Raw genomic sequence first — 17,749 nt, 5'->3', positions numbered from 1 at the left:
CCTTTTCGACGATAATTTCGTACCTGACAAGAACTGCTGCATTTTCGAGATGAACATTGTAAAGAGAACTGCACGTAACGAACGAACGGTGTTTGGTGCCTCACAGAAGGCCGTCATTCAGAGCTGCACGTAAAGCTCAAAGTTGCAGCTCGAGTTACGCACTGTAATTGAGTCGACAACTTCACGAGCGGTCTGTCATTCGAGTATTATTCTCGATGACTTTTACCTCGATTGTCTTCTCACACAGTTGCCTTTCTCAAATTTTCTCGGTGCACAGGACCTGCTACACAATGCCAAATATTACAGTCTGACTTCTTCTCCGTCTACAAAATACCGAGGGCGGGAAGAGAGCTTTGTAGTATTTACACTACTAAATGATGTAACAACTCTTTGAAGAACCATTATGTTTTCGGTTGTTCTTTCTAACAATTACAACACAGTGTGAGGGTAGTGGTGTGTAGTATCTGTAAGTGGTTGTTCTTTGGTGGGCGACAATGCCCAGTGGCGCAGAGAGTCGCTAAGTAGAGGCAGTTGTCGAGAGGCTGTGGACGGTGTAGGCTGCGTGAGCCGAAGGCGGTTACGTAGCGAAGGATTTACCTCTGTGTTTAATAGTAGTGGCACAGTTTGATTAATAGTGTGTTTATGTTTGTGCAGTGTGAGAAGGGAAAAAAATTTAATTTTACCATTTCTTAATGCGTCTCCATCAGTTAGTACCACACCACTGCATGTAACAATGAACGAAATCTCGATATACACGGTCAACTAAAACAAGAGGAATGTAACATAATAATCATTAGTTAAGCCATATAATCTCCAAGGAGACGGGAGCTTATAATTGCATCTCTTGTTAATCAGAAAAACATATCCAAAAGGAATCTCAGAACAGATCAGAAGAGAATGACACCTTTCTTCAGCTCCTTTCAACCGTCCGTCTGGACGTCGTCATTCTGGGTGGCCCGTCTCATTCTCTGCCTTCTGAGACACAGCCGAGCCACGACGCAAAGCACGAGTGACGCCTACACTACAGGTGGCGACACCTGACCGCTATCGCACCCTGGTGACATTCTGTGCTAGCTTGGCTCGCTCCGACTCTGCACACTCGTGAAACCGGCACGAACACAGTGGAAAATTCTCTGCAGCCCAACCACCTAAGCAATAGTTTTACACTGACACCTTCCATCTGACCGTGAGGAAGAGGTGGAGCAACCGCGAGCTGCACACATTCGACGAGCCAAATGACACGGACTAGACAGTACCCAGTTGGAGTTGTACGGTTTGGTCCAGTGGGTCGTGATACTGCTCATTTTTGTACGACACGAGGTATCGAGTGTACTGGTGACCCAATGAGGTGTTTAATCTGCAGTATGTACCGTGACTTGAGCACTTTTGTTGAGGTTACTGTGAACATTAACAGTGTTTATTTCCACATTCTCAGTAACCAAACGTTTTCCTTCTGTGTATGTTCCTGATCAGTATGCTGTGGACCCTCCTGTCATTTGAGATGACAACAGCCATGTTCACAGGGCTGTAAGCATACATACCCAGTTTCATGAACATTCAATAGCCCTGCCACACCTTGACTTCTCCTCTATACCAGCCAGTATAAATCCCATTGGAGAATATGTGGGACTAATACAATGTAGGCTTTCACAGCCGGTGTTGTCTTCAGTTGAAACTTCCTGGCTGAGAGGCCGTGGTCGATGTATAAAATTTCCACCTGACGTTTCGTCTCCATCTGCGGGAGACGTCTTCTGAGGTCGACCGGCTACTGCCACTGAGGCACCATGTACTCTCGCATTTATAGAGCGCATAGAGGGCACCACCATTCGTCACGTGATGCCGACGGTATGCCTATCTTTGGGAGGCGTCATCATTCTCGATTAAGAGTAATTGATTGTCATTCTGCTGGCGCAACGTCGACATCCATATTTTGTCCAACTTTAAAACTTCCTCTTTTCTATTAAAGTTGTTATGGTGTTTGTGAATTTCTATTGCTTCTCTACACATGTGAGCATGATAATGGGATGTTCGTGCTAGAACGCTTGTCTCATTAAATTTAATTTCGTGATTCCCATCTCGAAAAACATGCTCAGCTACGGCCGATTTTTCGATGTGTCCTAAGCGGGTGTTTACACTTCTTTTCGTTGTTGAAATATATACTTGTCCACAACTGCATGGAATTTTGTATACCCCAGGTGTTGATAGGGGATGTCGGGCGTCTTTTGCAGTTCTTAAATATTCCTTAATCTTCTTGGTGGGTCTGAAGATTGTTTCGAACCCATACTTGGCCAGAACTTTCTCGATACGGTCCGTGACCCACCATGAAGTTTAAGGAATATTTAAGAAATGCAAAAGACGCCCGACATCCCCTATCAACACCTGGGGTATACAAAATTCCATGCAGTTGTGGACAAGTATATATTTCAACAACGAAAAGAAGTGTAAACACCCGCTTAGGACACATCGAAAAATCGGCCGTAGCTGAGCATGTTTTTCGAGATGGGAATCACGAAATTAAATTTAATGAGACAAGCGTTCTAGCACGAACATCCCATTATCATGCTCGCATGTGTAGAGAAGCAATAGAAATTCACAAACACCATAACAACTTTAATAGAAAAGAGGAAGTTTTAAAGTTGGACAAAATATGGATGTCGACGTTGCGCCAGCAGAATGACAATCAATTACTCTTAATCGAGAATGATGACGCCTCCCAAAGATAGGCATACCGTCGGCATCACGTGACGAATGGTGGTGCCCTCTATGCGCTCTATAAATGCGAGAGTACATGGTGCCTCAGTGGCAGTAGCCGGTCGACCTCAGAAGACGTCTCCCGCAGATGGAGACGAAACGTCAGGTGGAAATTTTATACATCGACCACGGCCTCTCAGCCCAGAAGTTTCAACTGAAAAATATGTAGGACTATCTCAAATAGTGGTGGGAAGTAGCAATCGATATCCCCACATTTTTTGTAGCTCTTTGTTTTTTTTTCTTTTCTTTCTTTTTTTTTTTTTTAATCTCATTTTGTTCGTTGCATTTGCTCGGGGCGGACGTCGTAAGACGTCCATTGAAGTTCGTTGTTGATCGATTAACTCAGTTTTTTATTACAGAGGGCAGCTAACCCTCTGGCCGAACACGCTGAGCTACCGTGCCGGCGTAGCTCTAGATGATCTGAGCATTGACGAGTGGCTCCGGCTGGGTTTGGCATACCTGAAACAGCGTCTGGACTCTCAGCCACTGTGAAGGTGTTAATGTGATGTCTTTATGGGGTGAGTAACTTTGTGTACGGTGCACTTAGAATGGCACTCTCTGCTGGCACACGCAAATGTTCACTTAGGTCGTATCAAAGCCAATCACAAACTTGTGAAACTTGAATTTCTGCTGATGTATAAGATATTCAAACAACTTGAGGGAGCACAGTCAGGAGATGTTTTAGGCAACCAATGACACGTAGCCAGGTGAACAGCCCTTCATTTTCGCAGCACAAATGCAGTAGGGCAGCATTGTGTGAGGAAGTTTAAAACCTCAATATGCAGGTCACATTCAGATAAACACTGTGATGATAGATGTCAAAAGTTATCAATAGCAAATACTAAATGGTGACGTCTCTAGAAATGGAAGTTTTTGCTTAAATTCCATTTAAAATCCAGCTCTCTCCCTCTCTCTCTCTCCTGAAACAACAGAGAGACAGAGTTAATGTTACTTCCTCTCCTGCTGATAATTAATATTCACAATCAATAACTTCCGGTGTTCATCATCTTTGGTTGTGCAGTGGAGCTAGTATTTACTCTCTCTCTCTCTCTCTCTCTCTCTCTCTCTCTGTGTGTGTGTGTGTGTGTGTGTGTGTGTGTGTGTGTGTGTCCTTTTTGACCAGCATACCGAGGTTTTAAACTTCCTTGCACAGCACACTCTCATCTCTCATTGCATATGTGGCTCTCAAACGGTGGGGTGTGTGCCTATCGAAATATTGGCGGTTGTCAAACACGTCACCAGCTGTGTTCTAATAAGACATTTGAACAAGTACACTCTCGAATAGTACCAAATACGAGAGTCGAGGAAAAAAATATTTGGTTTTTGGTTCTCCAGCACTTTTCATTGAAGATAATTGAAGAAAACTTATTTTACAACATATTTTGGTAGCTGAGCTACTTTTCTATGTAGCTGCCACTCAAATTTAAATACCTGTCACAGACTCATTTGCCATCAAGTTGTTGAGCCAGTCACTACTGACCTCTTTCAGTTTGTTGTCATTACCATTGTGCTCTCAGCTCTCAGTTCTTCATTTTGTGAAAAATATCATAATCATTTCATGACCAGATCTGGGCTATGACGTCGCTGTTCAAAAGCTTTCCACGTAAACTGCCATGGCGACGCAGCAGAATGCGGCTGAACATTATCGTGAAGAACCACAGTGCTGCCGGAAAACAACCCATGCATCAGTTTTGATTTGCCTGGCACAGTCTCCGAAGGGTCTGACGGCAGGCTGCAGCATTTTTGGTCTCTCCTTTAACCCTACAGCCAACGAGCAGGATGCCCATTCAATCCCTAAACACTGTGGCTGTAGCCTTTCTGGTGATCAGAATTTGTTGATTTTTTTTTGTTTTGATGTAAATCACGAATGGTGCCATTTGAATGACACGCACTTTGTTTCTGTACTTTTACATGGAACCCACGTCTTGCAACCAGTGACAATGCGGTTACAAAAATCCCCACCATACTTGTTATGCTGTGTGAGAAATGTTGCTGCCAAATGTCAAGAATACCACCTGGTACACACTTTCTATAGCCGAAATCACCAGAATCAGTTTGATAAAATCCATGTGGTACACACTTTCTATAGCCCAAATCACCAGAATCAATTTGAAAAAACTGATCATGAAATTTCAGGAAAGTACAAGTTCAGTCCATCAAAAGTGGAACGTTTATGGCATCGAATTTTTTTCCTGGGTTTGTCAGTAGCAACTGCCAGTCTGGCTGATCGTTCTTCATCATAAATTTTCCTCTGTCTGCCACTAAATGTGATGCACAATTTTTGAACTAAAACTTCATTCAACACACTTCCATAATGTTTTGTTATGTGTTTATAAATTTCAATAGAGCAGACTTTTTGGCATTCAGAAACCACATTATGCTAAGAACCTCACACTTCATGATCATTACAAGGTGCTGTGACTATTGCCTACTTGCTGACACCATTTTCCATAGGTCAACTGCTTCCTGCGCTGGAATTTTCCTCTTTTGACTACATCCTACATTTTTATTCTACTCCTTCCCACTTTCTTCTGTGCTCTCACTGAACCTTCAAGAGCTGTTGTCAGAAATCCTTTTACTCATTTTATGTGTTCCGCTAAATCTCTTCCCCTTTTCTTAATGAAGTTTAGGAGATTTCTTTGCTTCTTTATGCTTTTCACTACCCCATTACTCCTCACTTTACCCACTCATGTTGTTTTCTCCATTCTTCTTTCAACCTCACATCTCAAATTCTTTAAATCTCCCTCCCTCACACACACACACACACACACACACACACACACACACACACACACACACACTCTCTCTCTCTCTCTCTCTCTCTCTCTCTCTCTCTCTCTCTCTCTCTCTCTCTCTCTCTACATCTAGATCTACATCCACATAGATATTCTGCAAGTCGTCATATGGTGTGTGGCAGGGGGTGTTCTGTACCAATACTTGTCATTTCTGTTTCTGCTCTATTCGCAAATAGAGCAAGGGAAAAATGATTATCTACGTGCCTCCATATGAGCCCTAATTTCTCTATCTTATCTTCACGGCCCTTCACACAGAGTATATTACTGACAGTAGAATCGTTTGGCACCCTGCTTCAAATGTGGGTTCTCTACATCTTCTCAATAGTGTTTCTCGAAAATAACTTCACCTTTCCTCCAGAGATTCCCCTTTGAGTTCCTGAAACATCTCCATAACATTCACGTACAGTTCGAACCTACTGGTAACCAACCTAGCAGCCCACCTCTAAACTGCTTCGACGTCTTCCTTCAATCCGGCCTGATACAGATCCCAAACACTCGAGTAGTACTAGCTTCCTATATGCAGTCTCCTTTACAGGTGAACCACTCTTTCCTAAAATTCTCCCAATAAACTGAAGTCGACCATTCAGCTTCCCTGCCACAGTGATCACACACTCGTTCCACCTCGTATCACTTTGCAACGTTAATCCCAGATATTTAAATGACTTGACTGTGTCAAACACGACACTAGTAATACTGTATCTGAACATTACAGGTTTGATCTTCCTACTCATCCATATTAACTTACATTTTTCCACATTTTGGGCTAGCTGCTATTCATCACACCAACTAAATTTTGTCTGAGTCATCTTGCATCTTCATACAGTCACTGAACTTTGACAACTGCAGATTGCCACCCACCCTGTCCACGAAATCATTCACGTATACAGAGAACAACTGTCACACTTCACTGGGGCACTCCTGGAGAAACACTTGTCTCTGACAAACACTCACCGTCGAGGACAACATACTAGGTTCTATTATTTAAGAAGTCTTCGAGCCACTCACATATCTGTGAACTCATTCCATATGCTCGTACTTTTGTTAACAGCCTGCAAGGGGGTAGCGTGTCAAATTCTTTCTGGAAATCTGCATGTTGCCCACCATCCATAATTCTCAGTATGTCACGTGGGAAAAGGGCAAGCTGACTCACACAAGCGAAACTGTGCTGATCCGTGTACATAAGCTTCTCATTCTCAAGAAAGTTAATTATATTCTTCTTAAATTTATTATATTCTGTCTCTCTCGCCTTCAATTCCCAGCTTTCACAGCCATACAGAAAAACACTCTACACTCTCACTTGGTGGGATCATTAATTTTGTCACACGTTTAAAAATCATACAAATAAACAGTAAATGACACATGCTGTTTGTGTCATACTGGCACTGAAGACAATGAAGGTGTAAGACACAGTGGCGGGATTGGGGGTAGAATTGTGCAGCTCTCAGATCAAAACATTCTTTACTTTTTTTTGAAAGACCCTCCATTTCCCTGGATAAACTGAAAGAACCAGAGGATGTAGAGAGCTTCAGGGAAAGTATAAGGGAACAATTGACAAGAATGGGGGAAAGAAATACAGTAGAATAAGAATGGGTAGGTTTGAGAGATGAAATAGTGAAGGTAGCAGAGGATCAAGTAGGTAAAAAGACGAGGGCTAGTAGAAATCCTTGGGTAACAGAAGAGATATTAAATTTAATTGATGAAAGGAGAAAATATAAATATGCAGTAAATGATGCAGGCAAAAAGGAATAGAAACGTCTCAAAAATGAGATCAACAGGAAGTGCAAAATGGCTAAGCAGGGATGGCTAGTGGACAAATGTAAGGATGTAGAGGTGCATATCACTAGCGGTAAGATAGATACTGTCTACACGAAAATTAAAGACACCTTTCGAGAAAAGGGAAGCACTTGCATGAATATCAAGAGCTCAGATGGAAACGCAGTTCTAAGCAAAGAAGGGAAAGCATAAAGGTGGAAAGAGTATATAGAGGATATATACAAGGGCAATGTTCTTGAGGACTATATTATAGAAATGGAAGAGAATGTAGATGAAGATGAAATAGGAGATACGATAATGCATGAAGAGTTTGACAGAGCACTGAAAGACCTCAGTCGAAATAAGGTCCCGGGAATAGACAACATTCCATTAGAAATACTGACAGCCTTGGGAGAGCCAGGCCACATAAAACTCTACCATCTAGTGAGCATGATCTATGAGACAGGCGAAATACCCTCAGACTTCAAGAAGAATATAATAATTCCAATCCCATAGAAAGCAGGTGTTGACAGATGTGAAAATTACTGAACTATACGCTTAATGAGCCCCGGCTGCAAAATACTAACACGAATTCTTTACAGACGAATGGAAAAACTGGTAGAAGCCAACCTTGGGGAAGATCAGTTTGGATTCCATAGAAATGTTGGAACACGTGAGGCAATACTGACCCTGTGACTTATCTTAGAAAACAGATTAACAAAAGGCAAACCTACGTTTCTAGCATTTGTAGACTAAGAGAGAGCTTTTGACAACGTTGACTGGAATACTCTCTTTCAAGTTCTGAAGGTGGCAGGGGTAAAATATAGGGAGCGAAAGGCTATTTACAATTTGTATAGAAACCAAATGGCAGTTATAAGAGTTGAGGGGCATGAAAGGGGAGCAGTGGTTGGGAAGGGAGTGAGACAGGATTGTAGCCTCTCCCCAATGTTATTCAATCTGTATATTGAGCAAGCAGTGAAGGAAACAAAAGAAAAATTCGGAGTAGGTATTAAAATCCATGGAGAAGAAATAAAAACTTTGAGGTTCGCCAATAACACTGTAATTCTGCCAGAGACAGCAAGGGACCTGGAAGAGCAGTTGAACGGAATGGACAGTGTCTTGAAAGCAGGATATAAGATGAACACCAACAAAAGCAAAACGAGGATAATGGAATGTAGTCGAATTAAATCGGGTGATGCTGTGGGAATGAGATTATGAAATGAGACACTTAAAGTAGCAAATGAGTTACTGATGATGGTTGAAGTAGAGAGGATATAAAATGTAGACTGGCAATGGCAAGGAAAGCGTTTCTGAAGAAGAGGAATTTGTTAACATCGAGTACAGATTTAAGCGTCAGGAAGTAGTTTCTGCAAGTATTTGTACGGAGTGTAGCCTTGTATGGAAGTGAAATGTGGACGATAAATAGTTTCGACAAGAAGAGAATAGAAGCTTTCGAAATGTGGTGCTACAGAAGTATGCTGAAGATTAGATGGGTAGATCGCATAACTAATGAGGAGGTGTTGAATAGAATTGGAGATAAGAGGAGTCTGTGGCACAACTTGACTAGAAGAAGGGATCGGTTGGTAGGGCATATTCTGAGACATCAAGGGATCACCAATTTAGTACTGGAGGGCAGCGTGGAGGGTAAAAATTGTAGAGGGAGACCAAGAGATGAATATACTAAGCAGATTCAGAAGGATGTAGGTTGCAGTAAGTACTGGGAGATGAAGAAGGTTGCACAGGATAGAGTAGCATGGAGAGCTGCATAAAACCAGTCTCTGGACTGAAGAGCACAACAACAACAGTAAAGTGGAAAAGTGAAGGGACACATACAGCACAAAAGCGTACAGGCTGACCTCGTCTGTTGACTGACAAAGACTGCTGACAGTTGAAGAGGGTCGTAATGTGTAATAGGCAGATATCTATCCAAACCATCACACAGGAATTCCCAACTGCATTATGATCCACTGCAAGTACTATGACAGTTAGGCAGGAGGTGAGAAAACTTGGAATTCATGGTGATAAGCCGCACATCACACCGGTAAATGGCAAACAACGCCTTGCTCGGTGTAAGGAGCATAAACATACAATGGACGATTGAACAGTGGAAAAACATTGTGTGGAGTGACAAATCACAGTATGCAATGTGGCGATCCGATGGCAGGGTGTGGGTATGGCGAATGCCCAGTGAACGTCATCTACCAGCGTGTGTAGTGGCAACAGTAAAATTTATAGCTCGTGGTGTTATAGTGTGGACGTGTTTTTCATGGAATGGACTTGCACCCCTTGTTGTTTTGAGTGGCACTATCACAGTACAGGCCTACATTGACGTTTTAAGCACCTTCTTGCTGCCCACTGTTGAAGAGCAATTCAAGGATGGCGATTTTATCTTTCGACATGATCGAGCAACTGTTCATAATGCACCGCCTATGGCAAAGTGGTTACATGACAATAACATCCCTGTAATGGACTGGCCTGCACAGAGTCCTGACCTGAATCCTATAGAACACCTATGGGATGTTTTGGAGCACTGACTTCATGCCAGGCCTTACTACTGCCATCGATACCTCTTCTCAGTGCAGTGCTCTGTGGTGAAGAATGGGCTGTCATTCCCCAAGAAACCTTCCAGCACCTGATTGGACGTTTGCCTGCAAGAGTGGATGGTGTCATCAAGACTAAGGGTGGGCCAACAACAAAGTGAATGCCAGAATTACCGATGGAGGGTTCCACAAACTTGTAAGTCATTTTTAGTCAGGTGTCCAGATACATTTGATCACATAGTCTGTCTTACAACCTGCCTCATAACTGCTTGACAGAAAGTCACCTCAATTTTCTGCTCGGTCTATGTGACTAAATAATCTTAATCGGGGGCCAGTAAGCTCTATCTCACACAGCAATCCACACCTTTTATTTCTTCGCTTATGCTGTTATTATCAATTATCGGCACTTCTGAGCACTAGACTTTCTCTCATCTCTCACAGTTGGTCCCGTTCAACTCGATGTATTTCTCTTTAACAGCAGCATTTCTCCTGGAAGCAAAGAAGTACTGAGTTTTGATGTCGTCTACTCAAATGCTCAACTCTTCTGCTTTCTTTTCTAGTCTGCCAAATACTTGTTCCAGTTCTTTCAATTTTCTGGACAACATGCAATCATCATAGGGATATGCTCGGTTTTGGTTCACATGGTTAAACAGAGTACCACATGGGTTATTGATCTTTCCCCTTCTCATCACTTTCTCCAACACTATGTTGAAAGGTAGTGCAGATAGTAGATCCCCCTGTCGTAACTCTTGGTTAACTTCAAATTTTTAGAAGAATTTCTTTCTATTTGCACTTGGCATTTCATGCTGGTGAGGACCAATTGTACCAATCTCATTAGTTTATAATGAAATTTCATACCCATTACAATCTGATATAGCTTCTTCCTTTTAAAGCTATTGTAAGCCTTTTTGAAACCTACAATGAGCTGATGTACATCCACATTATGTTCATAGTGCTTCTCCATTATTTGCCTTATAGTAAATATACAGTCAGTCACTGATCTGCCCTGTCAGAAATCACACTGATGGTCTCCAAGTATCTCTTCTGCAAATGGAATGAGTCTCACAGGAATGACTTTGGCTAAGACTTTGTACACAACATCAAATAAGGCGATACCACAGTAATTTTCACAATCTGCTTTCTCCTTCTTCTTATAAATCGGGCAAATAATGGCCAAGTTCCACTGGTCTGACATCACTTCTTTTTCTCATATTTCAAAGATCAGCTGGTGGACAGGGTGTGTCAGATGTTCACCACCACCTTCAGTCATCTCTGCTGAAATGTTATTGTTCTCCGAGACCCCATTATTCTTCAGGCTTTTAACTGGCAACCTAATTTTCTCTACTATTGTTGTGGGTGCAAATATTTCATCCTAGCTACCACTGTGCATGGCCGACTGTGCCCTGTTTCATTTTCTTCCAGTATTACTACAGTGAAATCTCTCTATGATATTTTTTTTCAAGGGAACACGAATTCTCAACACTGCATCGAGGTAAACACTGTAAAGGTGAAGACTTCTAATTGATGATTATAAAAGTTGAGTCAAATTTTACTGAGGTTATACTACATAAGAAGACAGTAAATAGTAAAAATTAAAAAAGAATTAGCTACAAATAATTACTTTAATAATGAACTTGTAAAATACAACTTGTCAGACTTTCGCAAAAATCTATGAACTGACACAAATTGAACATCCTGTACCCAGGGTTCTTTGAAGTAATCAAGCAAACATGTTTGCTTCCTATTTCCTCTGGGCTGTATTAGAACCATTTCTTGCTCCAAATGAGAAAGTTGTGCTATTGTTGTACCCGAGGGGTCATCATAAATCTTCTGAATGTTTTGAATGTTTCAAATCCTTCAGCCACCTTTGTATAAATGGATCTTCAGGCCCCAGATTCCTTCTTCCCATCCAGGGTGAACCCAAAAACGTTTGTTTTTTTCATCACAGTCATTGACATCATCATCCTGCCCTCATCCTAATGGTTACAGGCACTGCCAGGGAAATATTCGAAAAACGGCTACGTCTACCGTGTGTAAATTTGTGGCCTGTGTGGTTGTGTGTACTACTGCTGGAAGAAGAGTAAATGCTCAAAAGCTAGGATGAATGTTGTTGCTTTTAAGTGTTTCTATGTTCCACATACCAATCTGTTAGACCGTAGGTAATTGCCTTTCCCTTATTTTACGTATTGCTCCATCCTGGAATTTCCATTATTGTTATAAATTTAGATAAAGTGTCCTTGAGCAAACAACCATTATAATACAAAACAGTTGGGTCATAATTCAGAACAGTAATAAAATAATTTTGTGCTAGCTACGTAACAGAACAACAATTACTTTAAAAAATAGGAACCTCAAGGTCACACCTGTCAGAAATTTTTAATTCAAATGAATTATGTTACGAAAAATCACTAATTCTCCTTCCATTTTCACATTTTATTCCATCTAGTGTAAACACGCAGATTCGTGCCAGGGATACCCTGTGTGTACTGTGTAATTGGTTGACGTGAACCAATCTGCAGTTCCAAACACGTATGCCTGCAGTGCACCTCAGGTGTATAGTGTAATTGAGGTGGAGTGTTAAACACACCGTACAGCTGTTCACCATTTGCTCACACGAAAAACAAAAAAAACAGTGCCGACGAGACAAACGACAAGCACAATGTGTGTCACATCTCACATCACGCGGGCACTGACGCTGACGTGTGGCTCACGCCCAGTGTGACCTTTCAGAGCTTGTGCAAGTACACAGGACGGGAAATGAAGCACCTCCACCAAAGGCTTAAATGCTATGAGGAGAGAAATAATTGGTTAGGGTTCCAAAAATATGAATGTTACATGGAGGAAAGTGTTGTACAGAGTAAACATACTAAATAGGAAACTTTAGCAGTGGGCAAACGGGCTTTTCGTCGGGACTGGAAAAGAAAGACAGAACACGGGGGAAACATTATCTGAGGGAAAGTTATAAAGAGGTTTCCGTATATCTCTGATCAGCAGTTTACTAAAATATTCAGCCCACCATTCTAGAATCTGTTCTTCTCCTCCTATAAAATTTCCTCCTTTAGCACTGCAGAATACAGTACACGAATAAAAGCCTTTATTTAGTTCACGAACCCTTTCATAGAATTTTCTTACTTCTTCGCCGTTACATTTTTATTCTAGCTCCATACTTCGTGTCTTCTCTGATTTTCATTTCTTTCTTCTGTTGATTCTGTTTACTTCCTCCCTTTCCTTTGTGAAATCTTCCGTATTAGATTTTGTTGCCCTGTTTATCATTTTCTTTCTTGCCTCATTTCCCTCTGTCATTTTCTTTTTACAGTCTTCTTCAAACCATCCTGACACTTAACAGAGTTGGTACGAGGGTGAATCAAATACAAATGGGATTTTTGTTCCTGAGCACCAACAGTTGGTAGGACCGGACCTGTGCTGCTAGTATTGTCGGGTGGTTCCGTGAGGAGCAGGGAGAGCCGGCTATCGCATACCTCCGACAGCTCCGTCCGTAATGCGCAAGATATCTGAGTGACAGGTCTACCTCTCCACTGCGCGATGCATAATTATTACAAAAATTCTTGCTCGTGAAAGAGTTAGAGTGATAGAAATCTTCCAGAGACTGATTGCACAGTTCGGTGATCAAATACTGTCAAGGATGCGTGTGTTTGCTGGCATAAAGATTTTGAGGAAGAATGGGAACGTGTGGAAAATCAGCAATACGATCATCATCCTCGGACCAGTATTACAAACTGAGACATTTGTGCAGTTCGATACATTCTCGAAGGCGACCGATAGGTGAGAGTATCAGAAATAAGTTACGGGAGCTTTCGAGTGATCGTCACAAATTACCTACAGCTCCGGAAAGTTTGTTCCACATGGGTACCTCGCCTTTTGATCAAAAATCAGAAGCTGACACATTCGGAGGTCTGTCAAAGTCTTACAGCAAGGTTTGAGAAATAAAGTGATGCACTTTTGAGTCGGATCGTCAGCTGTGACCTGTGTGTCGCTCCACCACTGCACTCGCACATCCAGACGGGCCAGTAAGGAGTGTTGGAGGAAGGGGGAGGAAGCCCCAGGGAAAGACAGGGCTCAGCTGTCAGCTGGCGTGGTTCTTTCCACCATTTTTCATTTTTACCGGTAAGCCATTTTGCTCACTGCATTTTTACACGAGCAATGCACAATCGGTGCTGCACGCTACTGTGAGCTGCCGAAGAAGGTGAGGGCTGCGTATCGCTTCAAAAGACGAGGTCGACCGCTTTGACAGATCGTCGTCCTCTGTGACAGTGCTGGACCCGATACTGCAGCTCTGGTGATCTCCAAATTACAGAAAATGCACTGGACTTAACTTAGTCGTCCTCCTTACAGCCCGCACCTATCACAATGTGATTTCAATTTATTTAGACAGCTTGAAAAAAGCTCTAGGAGAGCACCAATTTGAAGATGACGGGGGTGTGGAGGAATCCGTGCGCAGTTGGCTTCTGACGTGACCAGCTGCATTCTATAATGCTGCAATAAAGAAACCTTCCTTCTCCCTGGGAAAAATGTACTTCTAAAGCAGGGAATTATGTGGAAAAATAAATTGTAACTGCCTTTTTTTCAATAAATGAATTTTTAAAAAATAAAATCTGATTTATATCGACTCAGCCTTGTACCTATAAATAGTGAGGAATGACTTACTGGAAGGCGAGAGAGATGAGGCGAGGCCGGTGCGGGCAGAGCTGGTTGCAGTGCAGTTCACACAGGTTGTGCAGCTCTCCGAGATCTGCAAACGTCGCGGCCTCCTCCTCGGGTGCCACGTCAAAGAGGCGCAGCTGCAGTTTCTCGAGAGAGCTGGCGGCCTCTTTCAGCACGGGAACCACACATCTGTCAGCAAGTGACACACTTTAAGCTTTTTAAAAATTTTTATTATACGGGATGTACAGAAATACCAAAATTTCCAATACCGGCTGTATTAGAGTGGAAAACATATTTTAGGTATTTATTAAGTGGACAACCTTACACTGTGTGTGCCCTAATTTTACGTCTGTGCAGATGAACTGTAAATAATGTCAGCTCCAGACATCAGCAAGGCACGACGGTGAATAAAACACTCCACCTGCCGTGGCAGAGCACTTTTTCTTTGGGATGTCGCAGCTCAGTGGTGGCTTGAAGGACGAGGAGTGAAAAGAAGTGTGCAAGAAAGTCAACAGAGAAATCAAATGATGAAAGTTGTTAGAACTGTCACTCAGTCATTGGCTAATATCAAAGCAAGACTTATGTATGTTGAGACTTCCTGAGATCTGTTCACCTAGAGTGTCACTGAAGTTGTACACAGAGAAGTAGTGAACATATAATACAGAAGATTTAACGATACACTGTTTACATCTTTGTGTAAATAGTTGACGTACATCTGCACTCTCTTACAGACTGAGTAATTTTTCCTCCTATCTATGTAATTATGTAGTTATGTAGTTCTCAATTCGTTCAAGCAATCAGTCATTCATAATAGGAAACACAATCATATCTCAGTCACTCAAATGATTCAGAAATTTTACTTGTTAGAATGAAATCAGGCGATGATTCTTCTTCTCTGCAGGCTCGTGCTTTGTGGCAGTCTGCTAATCTGTACAAATAAAATGCCTCGTAATTTTGGGAGCGTTGTATAATCAGTTGGGAAACCGCAGATTATGCGGATATTTGGCTTTGATGAAGTTTAACCTTCTGAAGAAGTAATGGAGCTCTTGGATTATTAAATGCAGGTTCGTATCCAGTCTTTCGGAAGGTCCCTTCTGATTAACAACTACGCAATATATTGATGGATATCATTAATTCTCAAATGTCAAATACACACCTTTTGTATAAAGGAGCAATATATATATATATATATATATATATCCCTTTTAATCGTACAATTTCGTATCAGTTATCTTTTGTCATAAATTTCAATATTCAGATTACAATTCTTCAAACAAAGCTCAGGCTAATCGGCACGAAGACAATCTCGGAAGCTTTTTCTGACAACCACCAGAGAGAGTACTACAAAGATTAATTATGTGCTCATGGCATAGCTATTGTATGAAACTACTTTGCGCATGGATTCTGGAAGTATGAAGATAGAAAGTTAGTAAACATCATTCAAGGGTAGAATTGTATCAGAATAATTCATCGAATATAAAGAGGTATTACAACCTCGACCTTCTGCAGGAGGAGTCGAAGTCACACGGCCAGAAGTAGTGGCACTGTGCAGCATTTCCACAGCGTCGAGAGAGCTACGAGAAGGCAAGCATCGGGCTCAAATGAGACAAAGGTGATCGCGTGAAGCATCAGAATGACAGACAGAACTATAAACAAGGACTCGGTTACTACCGACAACCGGAGACCATTTTATTTCACTTCAGAACATGAAACTAACATGACGCTTGAGAATTATAGATTTTTGGGCAGGGAGAAACAAAATTAAAAGACATTCCTAAAATAAACACATTCTTGAGCAAAGTATTATGGAATGATCAATGTACAGTTGAAATGTTAGTGTGGTTGGGCACTGGTGAAGTCAATGAATGTGAATGGAAGAAAATGATCACAGTACACAAGGATCTGTAGTGTAGCTATAAGCCTAGGCTACTTTGGAATGTCACAGTTTGGTTGCAAGATGGTGAAGCCAACAAATGTGAATCAAAGAAAACTCACTGTGATGACAAACACATATGTAGCATAGCCTGAAGTTTATGTTAATGTGGAATGTTTAATTAATTGTCAGTTGGGGAAGCCATCAAATGTGAATGGAAGAAAACTGGCTGCCGCGGCAGACTGATCTGTAGTGTAGCCCAAAGTCTAAGTCACATCTGAATGTGGGAGTTTAAATAATAATCTCAAAAACGTAGCGTGGTTTTTGTTTTGTTTTGGAATGCTCCATTTTCCAAGGTCGTGATTTCGCAGGAGCCTAAAAGAACAGCTTAAATATTACACAGCATTAAATTTCATATGTCAGCATTCTGCACACCTATATTTCATTATACCGCCCTGTATTTTCAGTTACTCACCATGATTACATTTATCATACGCTTTTGTCTCACTGGTTCCCATATTTGATCTATTTCTCTTAAAAGATACTTTTCAGTGCACTGCTTAGCAATTTTGGTGATTTATATAAAATGACGTACTTCTTACAATATAGCAGAGATGCTGAGTTGCAGATAGGCACAACAAAAAGACTGTCACAAAATAAGGCCTTTGTAAAAATAGACAGACACACACACACACACACACACACACACACACACACACACACACACACACACACATCTTTCCCTGCTAATGAAGTTCGTGTGTGTGTGTGTGTGTGTGTGTGTGTGTGTGTGTGTGTGTGTGTGTGCACGTGCGCGCGTGTGTGTGTGTGTGTGTGTGTGTGTGTGTGTGTGTGTGTGTGTGTGTGTGTGTGTGTGTGCACGTGCGCGTGTGAAGGGGGATTTTGCTTGGTAAGTATATTTTTAATTTTTTGCGTTTTAAGAAGAATGTCGTGGATTTATTTGATATAGCAGAATGTGATTCAGTTGTATACCTAAATATATGAGTGTCAGGGCCAGTGAATGCTGTGTGTCTGATGCTCATAGGTTGGCAATGTGTCAGTTATGCATGTACATCAAGTGATGTTTTCAGTAACAGTTTTTGCAGCATGTTTTGCTTTCTTGGTACTGAGGACAGAATTCTAGTTATATAGGTCAAGTGGAGGTTTCAGTGCCAATTTTTGTAGCAAGTTTTGCTTCCTTAGTATCGTGGACTTCTTTCTAGCTATGTGGTCAATTGAAGTTTCCAATACGAGAATTTGTAGTGAGGTTTGGATTTTTGGTTAGACTTTTTTGATACATTTTCTTACAGATTTACTCATTAATTGGTATTATAAAGCTCGGTTTACCTAAACAGGTTAATAAAAAATGACAATAC

General features: G+C 41.5%; 1 protein-coding gene across 1 annotated transcript in view; it reads right to left on the bottom strand.

Moving 5' to 3' along the window:
• The window catches only part of LOC126484255 (uncharacterized), a 71,345-nt gene that overhangs the window by 16,511 nt on the left and 37,085 nt on the right, over window positions 1-17,749 (bottom strand). Inside the window, exon 3 of the mRNA XM_050107676.1 lies at window positions 14,504-14,689. Within this exon, the coding sequence (XP_049963633.1) occupies window positions 14,504-14,689 (186 nt within the window). The remainder of the gene's footprint in view (window positions 1-14,503; window positions 14,690-17,749) is intronic.

Source organism: Schistocerca serialis, chromosome 6 (genome assembly GCF_023864345.2).
Source record: "Schistocerca serialis cubense isolate TAMUIC-IGC-003099 chromosome 6, iqSchSeri2.2, whole genome shotgun sequence".
NCBI lineage: Eukaryota > Metazoa > Arthropoda > Insecta > Orthoptera > Acrididae > Schistocerca > Schistocerca serialis.
Note: the sequence above shows the minus strand (reverse complement) of the source record. Positions and strands in the feature narration are given on the sequence as shown.